This window comes from Equus quagga, chromosome 6 (assembly GCF_021613505.1).
Source record: "Equus quagga isolate Etosha38 chromosome 6, UCLA_HA_Equagga_1.0, whole genome shotgun sequence".
In the NCBI taxonomy this organism is placed as follows: Eukaryota; Metazoa; Chordata; class Mammalia; order Perissodactyla; family Equidae; genus Equus; species Equus quagga.
In genome coordinates, this window is record NC_060272.1 from 87,230,711 (window position 1) to 87,255,624 (window position 24,914).

The 24,914-nt window shown below is 37.5% G+C and overlaps 1 protein-coding gene across 4 annotated transcripts in view; it reads left to right on the top strand.

Moving 5' to 3' along the window:
* AGTPBP1 (ATP/GTP binding carboxypeptidase 1) overlaps positions 1-24,914 on the top strand; it is a 175,696-nt gene that overhangs the window by 13,013 nt on the left and 137,769 nt on the right. For all 4 annotated transcript variants that reach the window (XM_046664864.1, XM_046664863.1, XM_046664865.1 and 1 more), the window contains exons 2-3: positions 10,412-10,476; positions 24,202-24,326. In XM_046664864.1, coding sequence (XP_046520820.1) covers positions 10,445-10,476; positions 24,202-24,326 — 157 coding nt within the window. In that variant the 5' untranslated portion in view covers positions 10,412-10,444. The remainder of the gene's footprint in view (positions 1-10,411; positions 10,477-24,201; positions 24,327-24,914) is intronic.

Here is a 24,914-nt window from a genome sequence, read left to right on the forward strand (position 1 = left end):
TGGAGAAGCCATCCTCGTTATAGGACTGGGTCCTGGAGAAGCCATCCTCGTTATAGGACTGGGTCCTGGAGAAGTCTTGCCCGCTGCAGCCAAGTGAGCACCCTGGAACCAGGAAGCAAAATCCTTTTCCACTGCAGTGTCTTTCCTGTGCCCTCTATTGACAAAGGTTATTGTTATGCCACTGGCCAAGAAATTACTATTTAAAGGGCACAAACCCATTTTCAGAGAGCAGCCTGCAAGAGTGAATTTGAAGATGAGGGACAATAAATCAGTATCTGGGACAGGTATTAAGTGGTTTACGGAATTGTTTGATCTAAAGAAAGAGACCCCAGGTTGAGCTTTAAGGAACACCTCCCGAAATCTCTGCACAGAACTCAGAAACCAAGGAAGGTGTTCTCTCTTTTATGATTGAGAGGCCTCCTGTCTAATTGTGCAGTTGCTTCTGGATCTTCACTTCTAGAACCACACTGCTGTTTTAAAATCGGGGAACTGTTGTGGTCAGGAGGCTGTGGTAGTCAGGAGTCTCTTGCTGTACTTACCAGCTGTAGAACCATACTGGACCAGCACCTGTTCTGGTCTGCACCAGCCCTGCATATGAGAGGCTAGGTTAGCGTTTCTCAATCTTTATGCCCTGGAGGATCCATGAAATAATTTTCAGGTCTCAGGGAGCTCTTCCATAAAAATTATAGCATCTACGGCTGTGATATTATTCTGAACAGAGAGTTTAGGTAAAATAATTGTTCCGATCACCTCCTGTTTAATCCATTGGTGAAGGAGGGATCTCTTGTCCTAAATAGTGTGAGATGGCTGCTACCTGACACTGATCAGATGAGACTGACAGCCATGTGTTAGTCATACATACTCACAGTCTGGGAGAGAGGCTACTGCCTGCCGCATGGGGGTTGCACTTGGGAATAGAGTGAACCAGCCGTGGGGTCTGTGGGAGGCAGGATTCATAGTAACAAAGGATGAAGTAACCCATCTCCTCCTGGGAGGGTGTGATTAGTTTGTGTGAATAATTCTGAGGGCTGGCAGGGGGACTGAAATTAGTTAGGTTGAGGATTGAGTGGAGTGCAGCTGGTTTGGCTGATAGTGGCCCTAGCTGGGTGAGGAGCGGGAGCCTTTCCCGCTGGGTGGGGGCACGTGTGGCAGGAGTGGGAGAACTCCCATTAGTCCTCTGGGGCTCTGGGAGGCTCCAAGCTGTCCGGGCAGCACTTGACATTTTAGGTCTTATAATACAGTACGTCAGTGATGATGGCTAATGCTCTTTTGATAGAGAATGCTGTTTTTCTGTGCATCTGTTTATTTTGGCCATCTAAGTTGTCTACTCTTTTGTGAGGATATCCAACCCCACAAGGGATATAAACTCTAATGGAGTTGGTAATGCAGATAGAAAAAACAGGTTTTCCTTTTCTTTAATTTCCCACTTTAATTTTTTTACTTTTACAGGTAGGTCTAGGAGTCTTACTACAAATTTTTACTATACAAGGTATTAATAAAGTATGGCATTTGTATATGCTATGTGCAAGGGTACTTTTATTTTTATTTAAAGCAAACAAAAAAAGACTTTAACCAACCTTACTTGGAAAACAAACAAGTGGTAAAACTTAGCTTACTATTCTGGAAAGTAATCTCTTTTCTTTTCTTGATTTTTAAAAAGTTATATGGTGAAGATAATAAATTTCTATTAAAAACCTGGCTTAAGCTAATTGAGATTCAGTTTTTTTAAAGGTAGGGTTGAAAGACTTAGTTGAAATAAATATTCTAACCTAATGTTTTTGTTATTCTTTTTTATTGTGGTAAAATATATCTAACATAAAATTTGCCATTTTAACCATTTCTATTCAGTGGCATTAATTACATTCTTGATGTTGTACAACTGTTACCACTATTTCCAAAATTTTTCATCACCCCAAACGGACACTCTCTAATTACCATTAATCAATGACTCTCCATTCTCCCTTGCCTCCTGTCCCTGGTGATGTCTAATCTGCTTTTTATCTCTATCAATGTACCTGTTCTAGATATTTCATATAAATGGAAGCATACAGTACTTGTTTTGTTTCTGGCTTATTTCACTTAGCATAATGTTTTCAAGGTTCATTCATATTGTAGCATTTATCAGAACTTCATTCCTTTTTATGGCTGAATAATATTCCATTGTCTCAATATACCACATTTTGTTTGTCCTTTTATCTGTTTGTGGACACTTAGGTTGTTTCTGCCTTTTGGCTATTGTGAATACTGCTGCTATGAACATTGATGTACAGTTATCTGTTTACTTTCCTGTTTTCTGTTTTTTGGGGTATATACCTAGGAATAGAATTGCTGAGTCATATGGTATTTATTTTGAGGAACTGCCAAACTGTTTTCCACAGTGGTTGCACCATTTTACGTTCCGACACAGCAACATATAAGGGTTTCAATTTATTTACGTTCTTGACAACACTAGTTATTTACCGTTTTTTTGAATATAGCCATCCTAGTACATGTGAAGTAATATTGAGATTTTGATCTGCATTTCCCTAATGACTAATGATGATGTGCATCTCTTCATGTGCTTATTGGCCGTTTGTGTATCTTCTTTGGAGAAATGTCTGTTCAAGTCCTTTGCTCATTTTTAGATTCGATTGTCTTTTGGTTGTTGAGTTGTAGGAGTTCTGTGTATGTTTTGTGTATTAAATGCTTATCAGATACATGATCTGCAGATATTTCTCCCATTCCATATGTTATCTTTTCACTTTCTTAATAATGTCTTTTGATACACATAAGTTTTTAGTTTTGAAGTCCAATTTGTCTTTTTTTTGTTGTTGCTTATACTTTTGCTGCCATAGCCAAGAATCTGTTGTCAAATCTAGTATCATGCACATTTACCCCATGTTACCTCCTAAGAGTTTTAGCACTTATATTTAGGTTGTTGGTCCATTTTGAGTTAATTTTTATATATGTTGTGCATAGGTGTACAACTTCGTTCTTGTATGTGTGGAAATCTAGTTGTCCCAGCAATAGAAGAGACTATTCTTTTGTCATTGAATGGACTTGGCACCTTTGTCAAAAATTAATTGGCCGTAGATATATGTGTTTCTTTCTAGACTTTTAGTTCTATTCCATTGGTCTGTCGTTTGCCAGTACCACTGTAAGCTGATATTAATTGTTTACAACATGAAAATTATTGACAAGGTCAAATAGCAAAGCTACTAAAAACTGTGAGCCAAAATAATATTAATAAAGATATAACCTAAGACATAATTTATACCAGAATTTGAAAAAACAAACTTTTTTTGGTCAACTCGTACAATGAGGCTCAAATATAGCTCCAGAAGTTATAAACGATTATATATATGTGTGTGTATATATATGTGTTTACTCGATCTTTCATGAAAAGGCTTTCTATAATAGTTATTTTTTAAAACTAAAAAATGAAATTTATCGCCTTCATGGGAAACTTGTTTTGCTTTCTTTTGTGGAACTTGAAATAACCATTCACAGATTTCATTTTCAACTGACATGAAATGATTTCCTTCTTGCTCTTAATGCTTGTTAGCAACAAAAAAATTTCCTTTCTTAAGAAGTTTGAACACCTGCCGCCCAATGTTCATTACTGTCGTGTGATTGGTAGGACCCTACAGAACTCCTTTAGGGCGGGTCAGTGAATCTCACCGTGAGCATATAAACAGCGCGCAGCGCGTGAGATTCCTCCTCCTCCTCCAGTCCTCAGCCTGAGCAGAAGATGCCGAGGAAGAAGATGCAGGCTTCTGTTTGTTTGAAGGGAAAGGGAGAGTGCTGTTTAGTTTTGCTGCTCTCGTTAGCAGGACTTGAGATTTGCAGAGATCACCCTTCACTTTCAAGCCCCAGCAGCAGGAGAAACATTTTATGATTTCCTCTTGTCACATGATGTTTTCCCAAAAGTCCTATTACTTGAAATCAAAACGTTTTCTCTCAGGTCTTGCAGAGTTGTTCAGTCGTTCCAGGCGGTAACATGTCCCCACGTTGGCCATTCGGCTGCCATTCCACCTCGGTGCTCGGCGGGGCAGCGGCCGCGTTGGGGGGCGCTCCGGGGTCGCCGCTGGGCCCCGGCCGCTGAGGCCGCCTCTGCGCAGCCACGGGACCCCTGCGCCGGCAGGACAGTGTCTGCCCTTGTCTAGCTTCTCACATAGTTCTTTAAACATTTTTGGGTGAACAGGTTTTTGTCTAATAGAGTTAATCATTTTTTATAGTTTCAAATAGAACTTTTTTCATTTCATCTCTCAGAACTTTTGACCCTAGCACTTCTCTGTGAAGAAAACAGTGTATTGTGAAGTCAGTTTTTTTCCCCAGCGAGAGTGGCAGTCTTCACGTGGAGTCACTATTGATGGGACGTTATCAGTACAGATGCCAACATAGTTCCTCCAACACAGACCTTCTGTTTCCAGATAGGAGGACAAAACATTAGATATCCTGTCCTTGTTGGCCTTGGTCAGCACTCGATAGCCAAAAAGTTTTCTTGATTTTACCCATTTTCAAATCTTATAATATTTATAAATTCATAATACATGTAGAATATAATCTTATAAATATTACAGCTGAAGTCTGTTGACTCATTTAGTCTGCATAGAGAAACTTGTTTTTCTGTTTATTATATAGGCTTTTAATATCACATGACATGTTGATATGTTGACTTACCCTACTGTTATTGTATTGTAGAACTTTAAAAATTTCTCTCACTGCATCTCATATGACCATTTTACTCAGAGTAATTTTACATTCTGGCCTTACTAGCTTTTCAGTAATTGGGTGACTTTCCTTTTTGTGGTCAGCAAGTTCTGCTACTATATAACTTGCTACCTCAGCCTTTTCATTGTGTGTAATTTTTTAAAAATAAAAGCTTTATTATTTTGTTTTGAGATTCCAATAGTACCTTGTCACATGACTACAAGTTGTATTTAAGTGTCTTTTGAATATTTCTGGAGCCATTGCTGTACTTGTGAAGATGTTTTCCACAGACAACACAAAATGGAATACCAGCCCATGTGTAAATCCATTGACAAGTAGTTTTCATCGTAAAGACGGGAATTTTGTGTGTCTCTCTTGTTGCGCTAGTTTAGTGAAATGACTTGCAAGATACAATTCTTTGTTACTACTTATCTTACCGGAGTTGTCCACTGGCCCTCCTCTTGTACTTCATCCTCAAAAATTGCCACATTGGATTATCAGGCATACATGTAAAATACAAATGTTAATATGTAAGACATAAGGGCATAACAAATAACTAAATGAGAAAAAATCACAAAAAGTCCAAAAATTTCATAATATAGGTCCCTTGTAATTTATTCAGTCAACATTTTGGAAAGTTCACCCAAGAGCAAAGCATTAAGAATGGGACAACTGGGTATAAAAATTTTTTCATTAAAATTAAACTTTCCCTGCAATTTTTTTATTACACTTGCAGAATTTGTTTGCTCCTGTAAGGCGGTTACCAGTGCATAAGAGGAGGTTAGGGGAGGTAATTTAAGAGGGAGAGGCTGGTGCTCCTCGGCCTCCCATCCTCCCCTTGTGCCATGCAGCCTCCAGTTATCAAGGCCAATTCTAACCATATGAACATGACCCTACTGTGCACCATCGTATATGGCTGATTTCTAACAAAATCCTTTGTTACTGTGAATGCCACCATTGCTTGGTACATAAAAGTAAAAAAAAGAAAAATGGAAAAAAATTCCCCCTGCCCTCAATCGTGAGCTCTCAAAGAGCTCTGGCAACAGTTTGTGGACCCCCATGTTGAGAAACCTTGGCCTAGACTCTGGGACCTCTGCATGCGCTGCTGTAGAGTCTGCTTGCCTGTGGAATCAGGAGGCCTCTACCTGAATTTTAGTATTGTAAATCTCTCACAGATGATGAGATTGGTGGATTTAAGTCACATCTGGAACCCTAGCCACAGGGGAGTCTGGGAAATGCTGCTTTTTTTTTTTTTAAAAAAGCTTTCAGGCTCATGTACTACAGAAAGACATACTAGAGGGAAATGGGGATAGATATTGTGTGCCAGTATACCATTTCTACCATATTGTCAGATTTTTTAATAATGAACACTTTCTCGCTCATTTGTGTAGTACAGTTTTCTCAAAAGTCTTTAAAGCATTTGTTTGTTCATTCAAGAATTTGTTTAGCACCTGCAATGTACTGGCACTATTCTAGATATGTGGGAGGCATTTAGTGAGCAAAATAAAGATTTCTGCCTCATGGAGCTTTAATTCCAGCGGGGAGAGAGAGAATAAACAATACACAAAGTTAAATTTTCTAGTTTACAAGACGACTAAAAAGAGTCAGACAGTGACCATTGAGATATTAGATGTTAAACCATGTGACTTCTTATGAGGACATATCAAGAACCTTGGGTTGCCACCGCTTTTTCCTCAAAACTTTGAGGAAATGAAGGGACCCATTGTGATAAGCTGGTAAGGGTCTGGGATGAATTTGTGTACAGGATTGATGTATGTGGTGTGATGTGGCATATAGTGAGCATTTGTAAGTTTGTAGAACTAACCTGATTGTTCCCTTAAAAATTGGGTTTGACACATGTTCATAGAGTCAGTTGTTGAGTAGTACAGTTTTCAAAGTGTTCAGTTATCGTTGAATCATCCCATATTAGAAGGTGGTAAATGGTCTGGAAGAAGACAGGGTAGGTTCACGCAAGGGGCAGTGGGTATGCTGGGGTCTGGAGGTGGCTTACAGTGTTAAATAGGATGGCTGGGATACGCTTAAAGGTGATACTTGAGCAAAGAAGTTTGGCAGTCGATTGGTCATTGGCTTATGTGGCAGAAGAACATTCCAGGTAAAGGAAGCAGCACTGATAAAGCACTAAGGTGAGGGGGAGCCTGGCACGCTGGAGGACAGCACTGAGGCCCGGCCAGTGCGTCTGGAGCAGAGTGAGGGAGAAGAGTTGTGGGTAGGTGGGAAGGTCAGGGAAGGAAGGACTGGGGTAGTCCCCTCACGCCCTTAATGCCGTTGAAATAGGCAGCGTTGCAGGGCTCTGAGCAGAGTGGGGACAAAATCTTGCTAAGGTTTTTTGTACTCTTTCTTTTCCTCGAGGTTTTAAAAGGATCAGTCAAGATGTGTTGAGAATAGACTGTAGGGGCCAAAGGTAAAAGGGAGGCTAGTAAGAACAGTGGCTTAACCGTGGAAGTAGATGTGGTGAAAGTGGTCAGATTCTGGATATATTTTGAAACTGAAATTGTCAGGATTTCCTGATGGATTGGATGTGGGGTGTGAGACAGGAGTTAAGGAGGAAGTTAAAGTTTTTTTTTTTTTAAAGATTGGCTCCTGAGCTAACATCTGTTGCCAATCTTCTTTTCTTCTTCTTCTTCTCCCCACAGCCCCCGGCACACAGTTGCATGTTCTAGTTGTAGATCCTTCTGGTTTTGCTGAGTGGGATGTCGCCGCAGCATGGCCTGATGAGCAGTGCCATGTCCGTGCCCAGGATCCAAACCGGTGAAACCCTGGGCCGAGAAGTGGAGCGGGCGAATGCAACCACTCGGCCACAGGGCCGGCCCAGGAAGTTAAACTTTTGAACTGAGCAGTTGGAGAGAGAGGATTGTCGTTAACAACAGTTGGAAAAGCTGAGGGTAGAGCACACAGGGGAGGGGAAGGAAGGTCAGGAGATCAGCTCTGGATATGTTGAGTTTGTGATATTATTAGAGACCCCAGTGGAGAGGTTATGTAGTCATGAGGCTGGATGAGATCACCAAGGAAGAGACTGGAGTTAGAAAAGGACACGAAAGAACCTAGCCGTGGGCATTCCAGGAAAGGAAGCTTATAAAGAGTAAGAGAAGGTAGGCAGAAAACAGTATGGCCAAATGAAAGTATTTCTAAGAAGAGGGAGTGATCAGCTGTAGCAGAGCCTGCTGAGAGCACCGGTAGATGAAGGCTGAGGATCCCCAGTTGAGTTTCGTAACACGGAGGTCCTTGGTGACTGACAGGAGCTGTGTTGACGGAGTGGTGTGGGGAAAACCGGACTGGGATGTGTTTAAGAGAGAATGGGAAGAGGAGACTTGTTGATAATGTGTATAAACAACTCCTTGCTTTCAGGAGGGGGGAAATGGGACAGTAGCTGGATTGGGGAAGTGGGACCAAGAAGGTTTTTTTCCCCCTAACACATAGAAATAACACGATTTTATGGTGGTGAAAATGACCCAGTAAAGAAGAATGAGTAGAGTATACCTAAATTCTGTGGTTAGTTCTTACAGTTACTCCTGTGATACCCTCTCAGCTTCTTTGCCTCTTTCTTGGTTTGTCACACTTGGTTGGCAAAGCCACAAACTTGGTACAATGTAATGCTTCTGTTTCTAGATGCCTGCGCTTTCTTTGACACCATACTGTAATGAACCCAGATTTTCACAGCAAAAAAGAAGGGTTTTTGTTTACTCTGAGGCACTCTGGCCTCAGGCTTCAGCAACAAAAAGGGACCAAGGGACCCTGGCTTAGCCCTGGGATGATGGGGTTGAGAGCTGGCCTTTTTCCTGGGGGACTCAAATCCCAGACAGCAGAGTTCTTTCATTTTGACAAATAATGACAGAGGCTGTCATTTTCTCTAGTGAAGATTTTTTGCTAGTTCTATGACTGGCTGGTGAACATTTTCCACACTGGTGAGGCGTGGGGGTGTTGAGGAGGGAAAAAGTTATTTGCAGTTGTAGAGTTTTAGTTAGCTGTTTTGAGGTCCCCTTCTGTTGTCCTTGGTATTTCCGAGATTCCTGAGTTCTTCTGGACAGAGTACCCCTCGCCTTCTTAGTTTTCCTTTTTGTCACTGTGGGCTTAAACATAACTTTATTTCTTTACTGTCAACTTTAATCTGTCCCGGAAGGAGAGGAGAGAAGTGCGTGTGGTTAAACTATTATTTTATTGTGAACTGAAAGTTTGAGTCATTTCTTAACTGTTGAAATAGAATTGGCTATAAGTGCCCAACATTAACCTTTTCAACTCACAATTCATAGTGGACTTTTCATGAGATGTGCTGTTAGTGTAGTTTTAGAGAAAGTTATATCACTCAACAGAATTAACTTCAGTAACTTCTGTTTATGGCAACAACAGCACTTTTGAAAACACACAGGATTGTTTTTCCCCTATCCTGGATGTATAGGATTCTAATTAATTTGGAAGTTGGAAAAAGTTACTTTGACTTTGTAATCATTTAAAATAGTCAAAAGAAAGAATAGTTAGCAACTTTTAAATTTCTTATCAACTTTAAAAACAGGCCATGTAATTTTTGTACATATATCCTAAATATGTTTCCTCTTTTATAATTGAGTTAATAAGAAAAATGAAAAAAAATAGTGTTTTGTTGAAGTAAAAGTTCTGTTATTGAAGAACATCCCGAATGCCTCTATTTTCTAAATCTATTACGTTAAACAGTTTGAAGTTTAACATTCTCTTCTGTTCTTTGCATTTGTTTTCCTTTAAATATAGCATTACTAAATATTGCAAAAGTATGTGATTAACTTGTTGAATTGGCAGTGATAATTTTTAGTGACACCACAAAATTCTGCTTCACTTAACATTGATATATAAAAGTCATAGATATCTAGAGTTTTTTGGGGGGTGCATAGTTGCAAAAATAAATTGGAAAAATTATAGAAGTTGTGTGAATCAAGATTTAAGGTTTTAAAATGTATAATATGTACTTTCTAAAGATGAAGTGTATACTGATTGAAGGAAAATATGCATTAAGTATGTTAAATGAGATGATCTTATAGAAAGTTTTTACTCCGTCTAAACAATTTGTTCTTAGTTAAAAAAGTGTTCTCATACAGAAATAATCATACATACTTACCAGTACAGTCATGTGCTGCATAATGACGTTTTGGTCATTGATGGACAGCATATATGATAGTGGTCCTATAAGATTAGTACCGTATAGCCTAGATGTGTAGTAGGCTAGACCATCTAGGTTTGTATAAGCACACTCTTTGGTGTTTGCACAATGACGAAATCGCCTAACGATACATTCTCAGAGCATATCCCTGTCGTTAAGTGACACGTGACTATATTTGACTACTCTGTGAATGGTGGACAATACGTACTCTAATCACAGGATGCTGTGGTTGGTTTGAGTATTTCTGAGGAGGAAAATTAGAACAGGAGGATAATTTGAACTGTTTCAAAAGAAATCTTGACACTAGATCATAAAGTGTGTTATGTTAGGTTTTTGCATTTTTGTAGCTCCAGGATTTTGATAACATTTTACTGGCTGATTTTAGGTAATTTAGTAGTCACACACAGCACATTGAAGTGATTAGCCAGAAGCACGTAAAACTCAAACTTTCTCCTTTGGTTTCCAGTGTTATCTTGTGCTGCCCATAGTAAAAACTTTCAGTTGTATGGTTTTTATGACAGCTAATATGTAGAAAACAGAATTGTGTGTTTAATATCAACGTTTTTCTTTTAGATTATCTGCACTGGTGAAATGAAGTAACTCAAGATGAGCAAGTTAAAAGTGATATCAGAGAAAAGGTACTGTAATTCTGAATACCAGTACGTATAAATTACAGAAATAATACATGAAGCGATTGTTTGAAACTCATTACTTTAAAAATTATTTGTGTTTAAATAATAGTGTTATATTCATATTATTTTATTAATATTTATTAATATTTAACTTTTCAGTTAAAGTAGGAGTTGGCCACCTATGACCTGCAGGCCAGAACTGGCTCAACTCTTGTTTTTCTATGGTCTGTGAGCTAAGAATGGTTTTTACATTCCTAATTGGTTGGGGGAAAAAATAAAAAGAAGAATAATATTTTATGACACATAAAGATTATATGAAATTCAGATTTCAGTGTACATAAATGAAGTTTTGTTGGGATATAGCTGTGCGCATGCATTTATGTGTTGTTTGGCACTTTTGTGCTGCTGTCGCCAAGTTGAGCAGTTGTGCCAGGGACCATATGGCCCACGGTGCCTAATACACATACTATCTGGCCCTTTACAGAAAGTGTTTAACTGACCCCTGAGTTAAAGCACTGTCTCTGTTAGAGCTTTTATGTACCAAGAATTGTCTTCTCATTGGTTTTACTGTGGACTCTTTCAGTTAAAAGACAAATCTGATTGATTCTGTTCGGGAATTTTCTTAGCTAGATTGCTTAACCCTGTTAAACCTCAGTTTTCTCATCTATAAAATGGGTTTAATAATAATGCTGTTACACTAAACTTGTGAAGACTAAATAATACCTGCCCAGCTCAGTAAGTGACAGCTTATTAATATTGATAAATATAAAAATGTCTCCTTTTTAACAGTGTTGTATTTTATTTTATTTTTTTGCTGAGGAAGATTTGCATTGAGCTAACATTGGTCACCAATCCTCTCCTCTTTTTTTGCTTGAGGAAGATTAGCCCTGAGCTAACATCCATGCCAGTCTTCCTCCATTTTATATGTGGGTCACCGCCACAGCATGGCTGACGAGTGGTATAGGTCTGCACCAGGGATCCAAACTCACAAACCCTGGGCTGCTGAAGCAGAGCGTGCTGAACTTAACTGCTATCCTGTGCTGGCCCCCAACATGTTTACAACTTGTTTACGTGTTTACCACTTTGCATTTATAGGTATGCTTTGAATATGTTTTATAATGAGAATACATGCAGTCTATTTAGATAAGATTTATTCCTTAAATTGTTAGGTTTTCCAGTTATTAACTATGTAATACATTATAACAGATTTCATTGTTCAAGTATTTGTGTCATTTCTTATAGGAAAGGAATTAGACACTGTGTCTTAAAAAGAAGCTCTAGGGGTGACTCAGTGGCATAGCGGTTAAGTTTGCACACTCTGCTTCAGTGGCCTCAGGTTCGCAGGTTCGGGTCCCAGGTACAGAGCTAGTACCCTTGTCGAGCCATGCTGTGGCAGCATCCCACGTAAAACAGAGGAAGACTGGCACAGATGTTAGCTCAATGACAATCTACCTCAAGCAAAAAGAGGCAGATCGGCAACAGGTGTTCGCTCAGGGCTAATCTTCCTCACAAAAAACAAAAACAAAAAGAAAAACAAAGCAAACAAAAGGAGCACTAGCCTTACTTTTTGGATTAAGTCAAATAAGCAATGCTGTTTCTACTGATTAGGTAAACTATTTAAAATTAATAGGTTGTTTTCCATAAGATTTGAAGTTATAGTTTGAAAACCTCTGGCTCTCAATTTTTTTCTCCTTAAATAGATTTTACTGGATATTTACTGTTATTTTTGTTGTTGTTTTAGGCCAACTAAATTGGAATCACTGCAAATGATCTTCATCTAAAGGAAATTATAATTTCTAGTAGTACTTTTCCTATTGCTCTGTGAAGAAAGCTGAATGCAATAAGGTGAATTGAGATAGATAGAAAAGGGTCAGAATCTTTCTTCAGCCTCCTATAGTTTGCCCTATTGACACTCATTGTTTCTGAGAACTCAGAAAAAATGTCTTCCAGGGATCTAAGAAGTGGGGGGAAATCATACTTCCAGGTATTGTCCTGAATTTTTTTCCTTACATCAGACTTGATCAAAGCATACCAATTTCCACAGAAAATTTGTTATTTATGTACTTTCTGTATCTCCAGAGGCTTCTACAGATGCTCCCTTTGGTTTATTTATTTATTTTTTGCCCCTTTTAGATTTATTTCTCAACTATGAGGTTATCTGTTCAATACTTTTATCTACCTATCTTGGCACTAAATCTGTGAGAGTAGAAAAGAAACATAGTATAACACTTTTACTACAGTGCTTTGCAGAAAATGGGTATTGAGCATGTTCTAAAAATGAGTCCTACTCTCTTTTTACACGAAGCTTGTAACCTGATTGAGAATACTGAACAAATACCCTATGGTGATTTAACCAGTGTGTAGTGAAGTGTTAAATTGTGAGGTCCATGGAGTTAGAAAATAAGATCCTCGTAAAGAGGTGTTTATTGTGTGATACCAGCTGAAAGAGGCAAGTCTCTTACTTCCTAGCAAATATGGAGGGGTGGATGGAATACTGATACTTGCTGAGTTTAGACAAGGATTGTAATTGGATGGATTAGATCGGCGGATTTAAAGATCATGTGAGTGGGAAGTGATTTAAATCAAGTAAACAAGTTTTATAAGATACAAGGAACAGAATTTTTCTCTATCCCTCGCTTTCCATCATCATGGTCATGCCCTAAATGTTATCACTAGCCAGACTCTCATTTCAAAGTATCAATTCAGACTTTTCATTCTCCAGCAATGATATTTTATCTTACTAGTTCTTTTGCTCGAATGTCTGTACCGCAAGAGTTCTGCCTTACCCAGAGCTCTAATCTGTTGTTGACTTTTATTTTGCCTCATTCATCTCCTTCTTTCTTACCCAGTGTAGAGCCCATTGTCTGTCATTACACTCTTGCAAATAGCGGAAATGTATTGACCTCATTTTGTGTCTTTTCATCACACCAACCCTGGATAAACTTTTGTTGAGCAGCTGAATGATGTTGGAGGAAGAAGAAACTTGGCAGATGTCACTAAAAATTATCGATCATCAACTGAACTGAGCCCAGCAATCTTACACTGTGGTTCTCTGGGAAGTTCATTTTACCAGTTTTTGTAGTGACTCGTTTATACTTTCTCTATACTCTTCAAACCTTTGAAATCCTCAGTGTGTCGTATACATACCCTCAGCAAGTGTCCTTAACTCTTGCATTCTTTACCATTTGAACATGAACTGGATTTTCTAATATTTAGACTCTACTTTTCTGTTACTGCTCAGATTATCTGATTCCCTTAAAAGCCAAAAATTTTGAAATGATCTATAAATGTAATCTGTGTCTCATTTCAAACTCTCCAACCACTTCTGTTTAGTTTCTGCCTTATCCACTACACCAGCATTACTTATTAAGGCCACCTATAAATTTTTAAACAGCTTTATTGAGATGTAATCATCATACAACAAACTATTCATAGAGAGTACAGTTTGGTAAGTTTGGCCTGTGTACACCTGTGAAATCATCCTCTCAATCGAAATAATGAACATACTCATCATGCCCAGATGTTTCCTGGTGCCCTTTTGTATTCCTTTCCTCCCACCCCATCCCTCACTCCAGGCAACCGCTGATCTGCTTTCTGTCACTACAGATTTGTTTTGCTTTTCTGTGACTTTATATAAATGGAACCATACGCTGTGTCTTTTTTTGGTGGTGGGAGTGGAAGGTAGGGATGTGGGTCTGCCTTCTTTTATTCAGCACAGTTATTTTGAGAATCATCTCTTGAAGTCATACCTTTTTTTTTTAATTACTAAGTAGTGTTCCATTGTATAGATATACCACAATTTGTTTATCCACTCAACTTTTGGATATTTGGGTTGTTCCCAGTTTTTGGCTATTACAAGTAAAGCTGTATGAACTTTCGTGTATTAGTATTTGTATGGACTTATGCTTTCTTTTCTCTTGGCTTAATACCAGGAGTGGAATGGCCAAATCACATGGTTCGTCTGTGTTTCTTTTTAGAAAACTGCCAACAACCTATTTTACAAAGATATCATACCATCTTATACTCCCTCCAGCAGTATGTGAGAGTTCTGGTTCTTCTACAGTCTCACCATTACTTGTGTGGTCATTTTTTTTAAGTTCTTAAATTTTTATGGTCATTCTTTTAAAATTTTAGTCATTCTAATAGGTGTGTACTGACATCTCATTGTGATTTTAATTTGCATTTCCGTAGTTACTCATGATGTTGAGAGTCTTTTCGTGTACTTACTTGCCTTCAGCGTGTCTTATTTGGTGAAGTATCTTTCCAAATCTTCCTCCATTTTTTAATTTGGATTATTATTATTTTTTTATTATTGAGTTTTAGAAGTTCTTTATATATTATAGATACAAGTTCTTTATCAGATAGTTGAATTGCAAACATTTTCTGCCAGTCTTGTCTTTTCATATTCTGAACAGTATCTTTTAAATATTGGAAGTTTTTATTTTAGAAGCTGTCCATTTTGTTTATTTGTTCTTTTATGGATTTTGCTTTTAGAGTTGTATCGTATGTGTAAGCCATGTTTACCAATGTTTTTACTTATGATTTCTTGTAGACGTTTTTATAGTTTTAGACTTTACATTTAGGTCTGTGCTCTATTCTGAGTTAATTTTATGTATGGTTCAAGGTATGAATAGAAGTTCTTTTTTTTTTGCGTATGGATATCCAATTGTTCCAGCACCATTTTTGGAAAGACTGTCTCTTTTCCACTGAATTGCCTTTGTACCTTTGTCAAAAATCAGTTGTCCATGTGTGTGTGGGTCTATTTTGTACTCTTTTTGTCCCATTGATCTAGATGTCTTAGTGTGGATACCTCATTGCCTTGGTAACTGTAGCTTCGTAGTGTTTCTCGAAATTAGATAGTCTTGGTTCACCAACTTTGTTCCTTTTTTCAAAGTTTGGCCTATTTTAGGTTCTTTGTATTTCCGTATGAATTTAGTATCAGTTTGACAATTTATACACAATAGCCTGCTGGGATTTTGATTGGGATTGCCTTGATTCTGTAGGTCAGTTTGGGGAGAATTGACATGTTGACGATATTGAGTTTCTTTGCCCTTGAGCATGTGTTATCTTGTTTTTATTTACAATCTTCTTCAGTGTCTCTCAGCAGGATTTTGTAGTTTTCATGTACTGGTCTTTCAGGTTGGTTGTCAGATTTATTCCTGTTTCCTGTATAAATAACAGCTCTTTGGGGGTCTCTAGTAGCTTTTAAGAGTATGAAGGTATCATGAGGCCAAGAAAAACCAGACCTAAGAACCTCTGACCTAGCCCATACTAACTTCTACCTTAAGCTAAAAATAAGGCTGAGAAATGTGGTTTTAACAGGGTGGCCATATGCCTGGCTAGCTCTCATTACTGTGAAACAGAGACAGATATTGGGGGAAAGTGAGCAGTTAGCCACATACACTTAGCTAACATCTTGCCAGAAAAGGACCAGAGAAGTTATAAAAAATAATGAATGTAAAATAATTAGCATTTAATTAACTTTAGTGAAGGACTTTAAAGGACAACTTGATTAATTATTGCTGATGCTAGTATAAATTCAGGTAATTGAAAATTTTAACAAGCTTTTACTGTTATCTTTAACAAGTCACTTGGTAGTATTGAGCTAGAATTTATGGTTAAAGAAGGTTTTAGTGCATTTAATTGTTATATAAGAAGTAATCAGAGAAGTAGTTATTGTTTTCTAAACTTACATATTTAAATATTTAATTTTGCAAAAGAATAATGAAATTTCTATTTTTCACTGTCCTTTGATTTACGATGGAAGGAAAGTTGTGTGTTCAGTATTTGTAGAGAAACAGTAAAATGTGATTAAAGCAAAAGTAATAAAGAAAAACTTTAAGAAAATTATGAATGAGGAACAAACATTTCTGAAAGACTAATTTGACTAAAGAATAAAATTTTAGTTTGTTTTTATGGATTTTTTTGCTATTAGATGATTTTACGTTATTTATGAGGACATGTTTATTACCTGCATTCACTTTACATTTTAAGGTGAAAAAGCTGAAATTTATTTATAATGTGAGACAAGTTCTATAGCCCTTGCACTTGCTTGGGAAATTATTTTTGCAAGGTAATATCTGTACACCATTGCAGCTTTTGTAATATCCAAGGAAATTTGTGTTTTTAGGAAAATAGCTCTGAGACTCAGTGTAAACTCAAAGAATCAAAAGGAGCAGAAGACTATTACAGTGAAACAAATATTTGAGTGATGATGTCTTTAAAATATGCATTTGGAAGTTAACTTGATGTGTTTCACATTGATCGTATTTCCAGGTCCATGACTTTTCACTATGAAGTAATTAACATTAACAGTTATAAATGGAACCTCTGGAGGTTGGTCTTAGCCTCATTTTGATTCATCTAAAAATAGTGTAAGGCAGGGAAGATGCATCCTCTTCTGAGTCTCTTTATTTAAAATTTTTCTCCTTTGCAGTGTAACTCAGATTGTTCGTTGAATATAGCTATGTAGCTGTTTTTTTTTGCCTTCACCCTCAGCTTTTCCAAAGTGTAAAGATCATTGAGGAGGTGCAGCTGCCCCCTGGCGCTCACCCTTTGATTCTCTCAGCATCAGTGTCCACAGCCTTTAATTGTTAAGAGTTGAGTTGTGGGTAGCTTACAATATTTTGTTCAGTTTTCATTCTGTCGATGAGAAATGTAGAAATAGATAGGGAAATTGACTGCCCTGCATCCTCAATGTCCATTTATTTGTCTTCCTTCAAAAAAAAAAAATTCATTCGTCTGTCATCTGTAAGAGCATGATTCTAAATAAAGTAATCAGTTGTAAGCTGTTTTTTTTGCTATTGGTGTAATTATGTTTTAAATTTTAAGAGTTACTGACAGAATAAACTCTTACCTTGGAATGGAACATATGTTATGCTCAGTGTGTTCTGTATGTTTGTGAATTTCTTGAATAGTAGATGTTTTATTAGAAAAATGCTAACAGATGACCTTTAAGAGAAAAATAATTGGAGAAGATAAATAATAAAACACTCAGTTATTGAATTTCGAATTTTGGTGTCCATAATGCAAATTTCTCTTATATCTGGGTTACAGAATTGTTTTTAAAGATGTGTTTGCTCCCTGGTATGCACTGTGCTGTCTTCATACCGTTTCTCATCCCCAAAAGAACCATGGCTCTTTGGAGAAAGGGTGGATTCCAGATCAGGAGTGCAAAATATGCAAGATAAGCCTAGAACAGCAGTTTTCAAACTTTTTGGCTAAGAACCCCTTTGTACTTTTAAATGAACAAAAACTTCAAAAAGCTTTTGTTGATGTGGATTATTTTACCTATTGATATTTACCATATTATAAATTAAAACTGAGAAATTAGGGACCAGCCCAGTGGTGCAGTGGTTAAATTTACATGTTCCACTTCAGTGGCCCAAGGTTTGCTGGTTCAGATCTTGGGTGTGGACCTACACACCACTCATCAACCCATCTTGTGGCAGGTGTCCCACATATAAAATGGAGGAAGAGAGGCACAGATGTTAGGGCCAATCTTCCTCAGCAAAAAGAGGAGGATTGGTGGCAGATGTTAGCTCAGGGCTAATCTTCCTCAAAACAAAAACAAAAACAACTGAGAAATTAATTCATTTATAAATAATAATATTTATTCATTTAAAAATAATAAACCCATTGTATAATGACATAATAACATTTTGCACTAAAATAGCTATGCTTTCGAAAAATAGAAAGTGGCATTGCTTTATTACATTTTTGAAAATCTAATGTCTGGCTTAATGGAAGATAGCTGGATTCTTTTATCTGCTTCTGAGTTCAATCTATTATGATATATCTATATATATTATACATATGTGTATCACACATGGATATTTTGTTTGTGTGTCTTGTTGTTGAAGGATATGAAGACAGTCTAGGCTCACATAGATGTGTAATTGGAAACGGAAGGAGTATTTGGATAAAAGGCCTTTTCAGATAATTATAGATGGTTGTCCTTCGGTTGATGATGGAGGAAAATAAAGTTGTGTGTTCAGTATTTGGAGAGATAGATAAAAATGTATTATAGCAAGAGTAATAGTTATAATGAAGAACAAACATTTCTGAATGATAATACTGCACTTTGGAAATAAAGCCATATTGTTTGCAATTCAAATTGAAATGCATGTTCTTTGAAATTACAGTAAAACTTGATAAGTGGTAGTTTCTAAAAGATTAGTTGCAGTGTGGAACCCGAAACCATATTGGTGAACTTTTTGTTCTCTGCTATATTAAAATCCACTGGTTTCTCTTGCACACTGAATGGCTCTTTTACCCATGTCTAAATTTGTAATGTCATATGTTGGTCATTTGGAAAATATTGATTCAGTGAGTTATACAGATCTTCTAAATATTGACACACTTTATTACACAGTTTCAAAAAATTACATTTATTAATAGCGCCATTGATTTTATCAAAAAATTCTTTTAGTAGAGGGAAGCTGTCAAGGTCATGATGGTAGATCTATGTTTTCCAAAATTCTAATTTTTGCTTGAAAGCTTAAATTGTGTCATTGGCAGCAGATCCGACTGTCACTTGTTTCCTTGAAATGATAGACTCAAGGGTAGACTCACTTTGTTTATTTCCAAGGAAATGTGTGCCAAAATACCCCAGTCTGAATAGCCATTGTTTGTCAGTTGTTTTTTAACGTAAAAGTGATCTTATGTGAAAAACGTGGCTAGTTCAGCTTGCAGGTTAAACAATCACACAAGTGTTTCCTCTCAGGGTAGCCATCATATTGCAGTGTAGCCATCATATTCCAGTGTGCAGCTGAAATATTTTATGTGTACACAGAATATTAAAAAGATGTGTACTCATAGGTGAAACTGGTGGTTTTGTTTTTAACTGAGTGCATGTTGGTGAAGAACACAGTGACTGCTGCTGACTACACAGGGACTAGTTTGGTGTCACTGCCTTGATTGTGCCACAGTGCCAGCACTTTACCCACTGTTGCCTTCAGACCATCGGTGCAAATGTCAACAGTGTCAAGGATAAATAGTGTCTTAGTATTTTTATGAAAATAGTTTTTGACCTTCCGGATTTTCTGAAGGGGTCTCAGATACTCTCAGAGTTTTGTAGAGCACATTGAGAAATGCTGGCCAGTAACAGTCTGGTCATACCAGAAAGCCAGGAAGCTATGAAAAACTAGGATCATATCAAAAGGACTTAGGAGCCCACCTGAAGAGGCTCCCGTTGATCAAATGTGGGCAGTTAATAACTGCAGTGGATAAAATGTATGAAATGTCTTTAAATCTATCAGTTCATATTCATACGTGAAACCAAATACTTTGTTGGTTACCTGGGGAGGGTTTTTGAAAATGAACTCATTCTTCTGAAAACTGGTAAATATACATAAATTAAAAATCCATCATTTCTTTTGCTTTTATTTGATGAACTGTACCTCTGGATAATCAAATAAAGGATATTTCTGTTTATGGAGTTGTCTTCATTAAATGAAGAAGGAATGGAATGATAGAGTATCACTGTTTTTCACCCGTTAATGAAGTGAATGATCTAGACACTGGTGACCAGTCACTGCTTGTATTACAAAAACTAAGATAACCAGACACTAGCTGCCTCCTTATGGAAGATTACAGTACCACTTACAAAGAATTCATGGGACCAGATAAACCTTAATCAGATTAGGCCTTTGAATTAGACAACCAGTTTACACACAGTATAAAGGATAGACAAACATATTAATGATATACGGAATGCAGGAAACAAACCAAACTTCTTCAACAAATAAATTATGAGGGAAATAAGAGAAAGAGAGGCATAGGAAACCTGTAGGTTAAAAGAATGAGAGAGACAGACAGAGAGAGAATGAATGAATGAATGAATGAATGAATGAATGAATTTGGGAAATTTGAATTCAAACTAGGTTTTGATATTAAAGGATTTTTGTTAGTGTTTTTGATATAGTAGTGATGTTATAGTTATATATATTTTAAAGAGTTGTTATAGTTTAGAAAATAGGTAATGCCAAAGTATTTAAAGAGGAAATGATCTCATTAAAATTTGCTTCAAATTTTGCCAATGGAGTGTGTGTGCTTGTAGGTAGGCACGGGTGAAGTAAGATTGTCCGTGAATTGATAATTGTCGGAGCTGGGTAATGGGGATATGATGGTTTATTATACTGTTTTTTCTTCTTTTGTTCATGTTTGGAATTTTCCATAATGTTAATGTTTTTGCTCATTCACATTTACAATAAAAATTTTAAGGAATCATTGCTTCCTCCTGCAACAGTGGAAGAGAAAGAAAGTACGTAAAAACTTAAACATGTAACTTATTTTTGTCTCTGTAGAATTTTTTTACTAAAAACAATTATCCAATACTTCTGAAAACCAAAAAGGATAGAGAATAGTATTGTGAACACCTGTGTACTGATCACCCAAGACATAAAAAGATTACAAATACAATGTGTACTGTTGCCTAATAGCATTTTTCTCCCCTATCCCCAGAGGTAATTACTATTCTGAATTTGGTGTTCATCATTTCCATGCATGTCATTATATATATAATACATTTTCTTATGTATTTTATATATATATACATACCAAAGTATATCTTGTATTGGATTTGTATGTTTTCAAAGTTTATATTAATAATATCATACTGTACCTATGCTTAAGTTTTTCTGTTTTTTTCTCTTTTGGAGATTTATATGTATTGATATAAATTTTCAATTCTACACTATACTGGCTATCTGAAAAACTGAGAAATATTGCATTATTTTATTTTAAATGGTACATTACATTTTCAAATAGTGTGCTCAATATGTTGTTGTCAACCTTCAGATACTGTTTCAGATGAAGAACCTCTAAATTTAGAGCATTGGATCCATTTGTTAATCTGAAAAAAGTATAATAGACTGTTTTCCAAATGTTTCCAGATTTTTGGTTCATTCTGGAATATAGCTGTATTCCCTATTCTGTGCTAGACACTGTTTGAAATAGAAGTGTATAGAATAAGACATGCAAGCTTTCTACCTCCATGGAGCTGACTTCATTTCAAGTAGTGATAAATTCTCTGGGTACATTTTAATATTGGAAGTGGAGGGGCTGGTGGAGAAGTGGGGACATCTTTAGCTTGTAACCTCAAGTGAGAAGGAGCCCCTGTATGAAGAGCTGGAAGAAACTGTCTTCCAAGACCTTGAGGTTGGGAAAAATTTCCTGTATTCAAGGAACTGATAGAAGGCCAGTGGGACTGGATCCCAGCACGTGAGGGTAACATTGTGAGAAATAAAGTCTGAGAGGTAGATGGAGGCCGAGTGACATGTGGCCTGTTAGGCTGTGATAAGAAAGTAGGATTTTACGTCAAGTCTGATGAGAAGCCATTGAAGGGTTTTTCGCTGGATAACAACTTGATTAGATTCGTAGTTATACAAATCTACATGTGTGATCAAATGGCATAGAACTATATACCTGCCAGTGTCAGTTTCCTGGTTTTCCTTTTGTGCTATAGTTATATAAAATGTAACCACTGCGGAAAGTAGGTGAGAGGTACAAGGGACCGCTTGACTGTTTTTGCAACTTCCTTTATATGCTCCTTTTTGTGAGTCTTTATAATTCAAAATAAAAAGTTAAAAAAAAATCACTGAGAAAGTGGATTATTGGGCAGCTAGAATGAAAGCAGACTAGTCAGGAGGCTATAATTTGTAAGTGAGAGATGATGATTGCTTTGACTTGGGTAGTAACAGTAGATAAGAAGAAAAGTGGTGGATCTGAGATGTTTGAGAGTTGGGGCTGATAGTGGGTTGGGGTGTGGGAAAGAGAGTCTTGATTTTTGTCTTAAGCAACTGATGGTTTCATGTGAGTTTGGAGGAATAGGTGGAGAAGAGGAAACAGAAGTAGTTTTATATTGGGCTTGTTAGGTTGGGTAAGCTCTCAGAGATTGAGGTTGGAGATGAATGTAGGAGCCAGGTAGCATATAGATAATTACAGCTGTGGGATTAGATGAGCTCATTCAGGTCAGAAGAGTGGAGAGAGTGAAGAGAAGAGGGCTGGGGATAGAGTGGTGGGGGGAGACTTCAGCATCTAGAGGTGTGTCAGAGGAGGAGCCAGTAGAGGAGATCTAAAAGAGGAGGTGATGGGAAGAAAATTAGGAGAGTAATGGGGTCAGGGAAACCTGGAAAGAAAGTGTTTGAAAAAAGAGGGCGCTATCTGATTTGGATAGTGCTGAGATACTGAGGATGACAAGGAAAGAAGTGACCCGGGAGGTTTTTGGGAAATCTCAGAGTGCAGAAGATAAACTAGTAGCTTGAAAAAGTGAACAATGTGTGAGGAAATGGGGAGAGCAAGTCCAGATATTTCATTCAAGGAGCAGCGGAGAAATGGGGTGGTAGCTAGTGGGAACTCCTAGATCATAACTGTGTGCTGATGGCTGTGATCCCGTTGAAAGGGGGAGAGAGATGATGGAGCAGAGAAAGGATAACTAAAGGAGCAAATACTTTGAACCTGCAAGAAGGGCTGGGCTCAAGTGTGTAGGTGGAGGGAGTGTTCTTTGAATTGTACCATACCAGCCAAAGAGAGCCTTTTAAAAGCAAGTCAGAGCACATTAGTCTCTGCTCAAAAGCTTCCCACCCCACTCAGTGTAACAGCTAAAGTTTTTACAGTGGCCTGCTAGGCTCTGAGTGATGGCATTCTCTCCCACCCCACCCCGACTCTGACGTCATCTTTTACTGTTTTTCTCCTTTATAAAAGTCTACTCCAGCCACACTGGCCACCTCACTTTTAGTTGAATACAGCAGGCCTTTTCCTGTCCGGGGGTCCTGGTGGTTGTGACTCTGTTTCTGGATGGCTCTTTCTGCAGGTGTCTGCATGGCCCACTCTCTTCTTTCAGGCCTTTCTCTAAATGGTACCCTCTCAATGAGGTTTTCCCTGACCACTGTGTCTAAAATTGCACCCTCCCGCACCTTTTATTTCCCCCAACCTGCTTTTCTCCATATCGCTTCCCACCACATTAATACCATGTAATTATTTACATATTTAATTTGTCTGTCGCCATTAGAATGTTCACACTGTGAGGGGCAGGAAGTTTTGTTTGTTTTGTTTGCTGTTGGCAACACCTAGAACAGTATCAAATGTTCAAATGTATAATGAATGGGAACAAGGAAGAAAGGATGCCGATAGAGAATCAGGTTTAAAGATCTGGTGATGGGAAGACGAGTGTTTTCTTGTTTGATTTTCTAGCAGTTATGAAGCAGGGCACTAATTGAGAATGGAGTAGAGTGGACGGGATGGTTGGAGTTCTGAGGAAAGTGTAGGACGTGTAGGAAAGGTTTCTTGGAGAGTGGAAGGTGAGTGTTCAGGTTGCGATTCAGGTGACAGTGTTCAAGTAAGACTGATGGTCAGGGTTGGAGAGTGGAAGGTGAGTGTTCAGGTTGCGATTCAGGTGACAGTGTTCAAGTAAGACTGATGGTCAGGGTTGGAGAGTGGAAGGTGAGTGTTCAGGTTGTGATTCAGGTGACAGTGTTCAAGTAAGACTGATGGTCAGGGTTGAATGCACATTTTTGATTTGTGGTTTTCTGAAATAGAATGTGTTTCTCATTTAAATCAATAGAATTTTAGCAATGTTCAGCTGTAAAACAGTAAGGAAATGTGACATGTATAAAGGCTTAATGTTTTTAGAATGGTAGAGTTTTGTGTTTTTTTTAAGAGTGATCTTTATAGTATTGAATTTACAGTTGATGTGGAACATGGCCTGATAGAAAATAACATTCTTTTTAGCCTTACCAATAATTCTCGGATTTTGGGACTCCTGGCTCAGCTGGAGAAGATCAATACTGAGTCTGCAGAATCAGACACTGCCAGATATGTTACGTCAAAAATTCTTCATCTGGCTCAAAGTCAAGGTAAGCTTTAATCTCTTCTTTTTGGAGTGTTGTTTTAATTCTTTAAAAGTAGATGCTGAGAACCTTCAAACTTTCGATAAATAGATGATTTTCTGTAAAAATCAAACTTTCTCTAATGGACTCAAGAAATATAAAACTGAATGACCATGGAAGAAATTGATCTTAAAAGCATTGTTTCTAAAAATGATTATGACTTTACTCCTGTATGATTGCTCCCTCCATTTTCAAACAACACCTAATTCAAATGCTAATTTTTCTAGAATGGTGACAGAAAGATGTGAAGTAGCATACAACATTGGTGGTTAGTGTGGTTCTCAATTTGAAGTTGCAAGCTCTGTCATTCAATGGCTGAGTGACCTTAGGGAAGTTTTGAATCTCTAGGACTTAGCTGCACCATCTCTGAAATAGAGATAAGAGATATCATGGGATTGTCATGAGATTTACACGAGAAGGATGGAAAAGAACGTTAAAAATGTTGGATAAATGATATCTATAATTAGACATTTCTCTATTTTAGGAAGCTATCTAGTACTACTGAATTGGTCTCAAAACCTTGGCAGAGTACGAGAGAAGAAAAGTATCAACTTT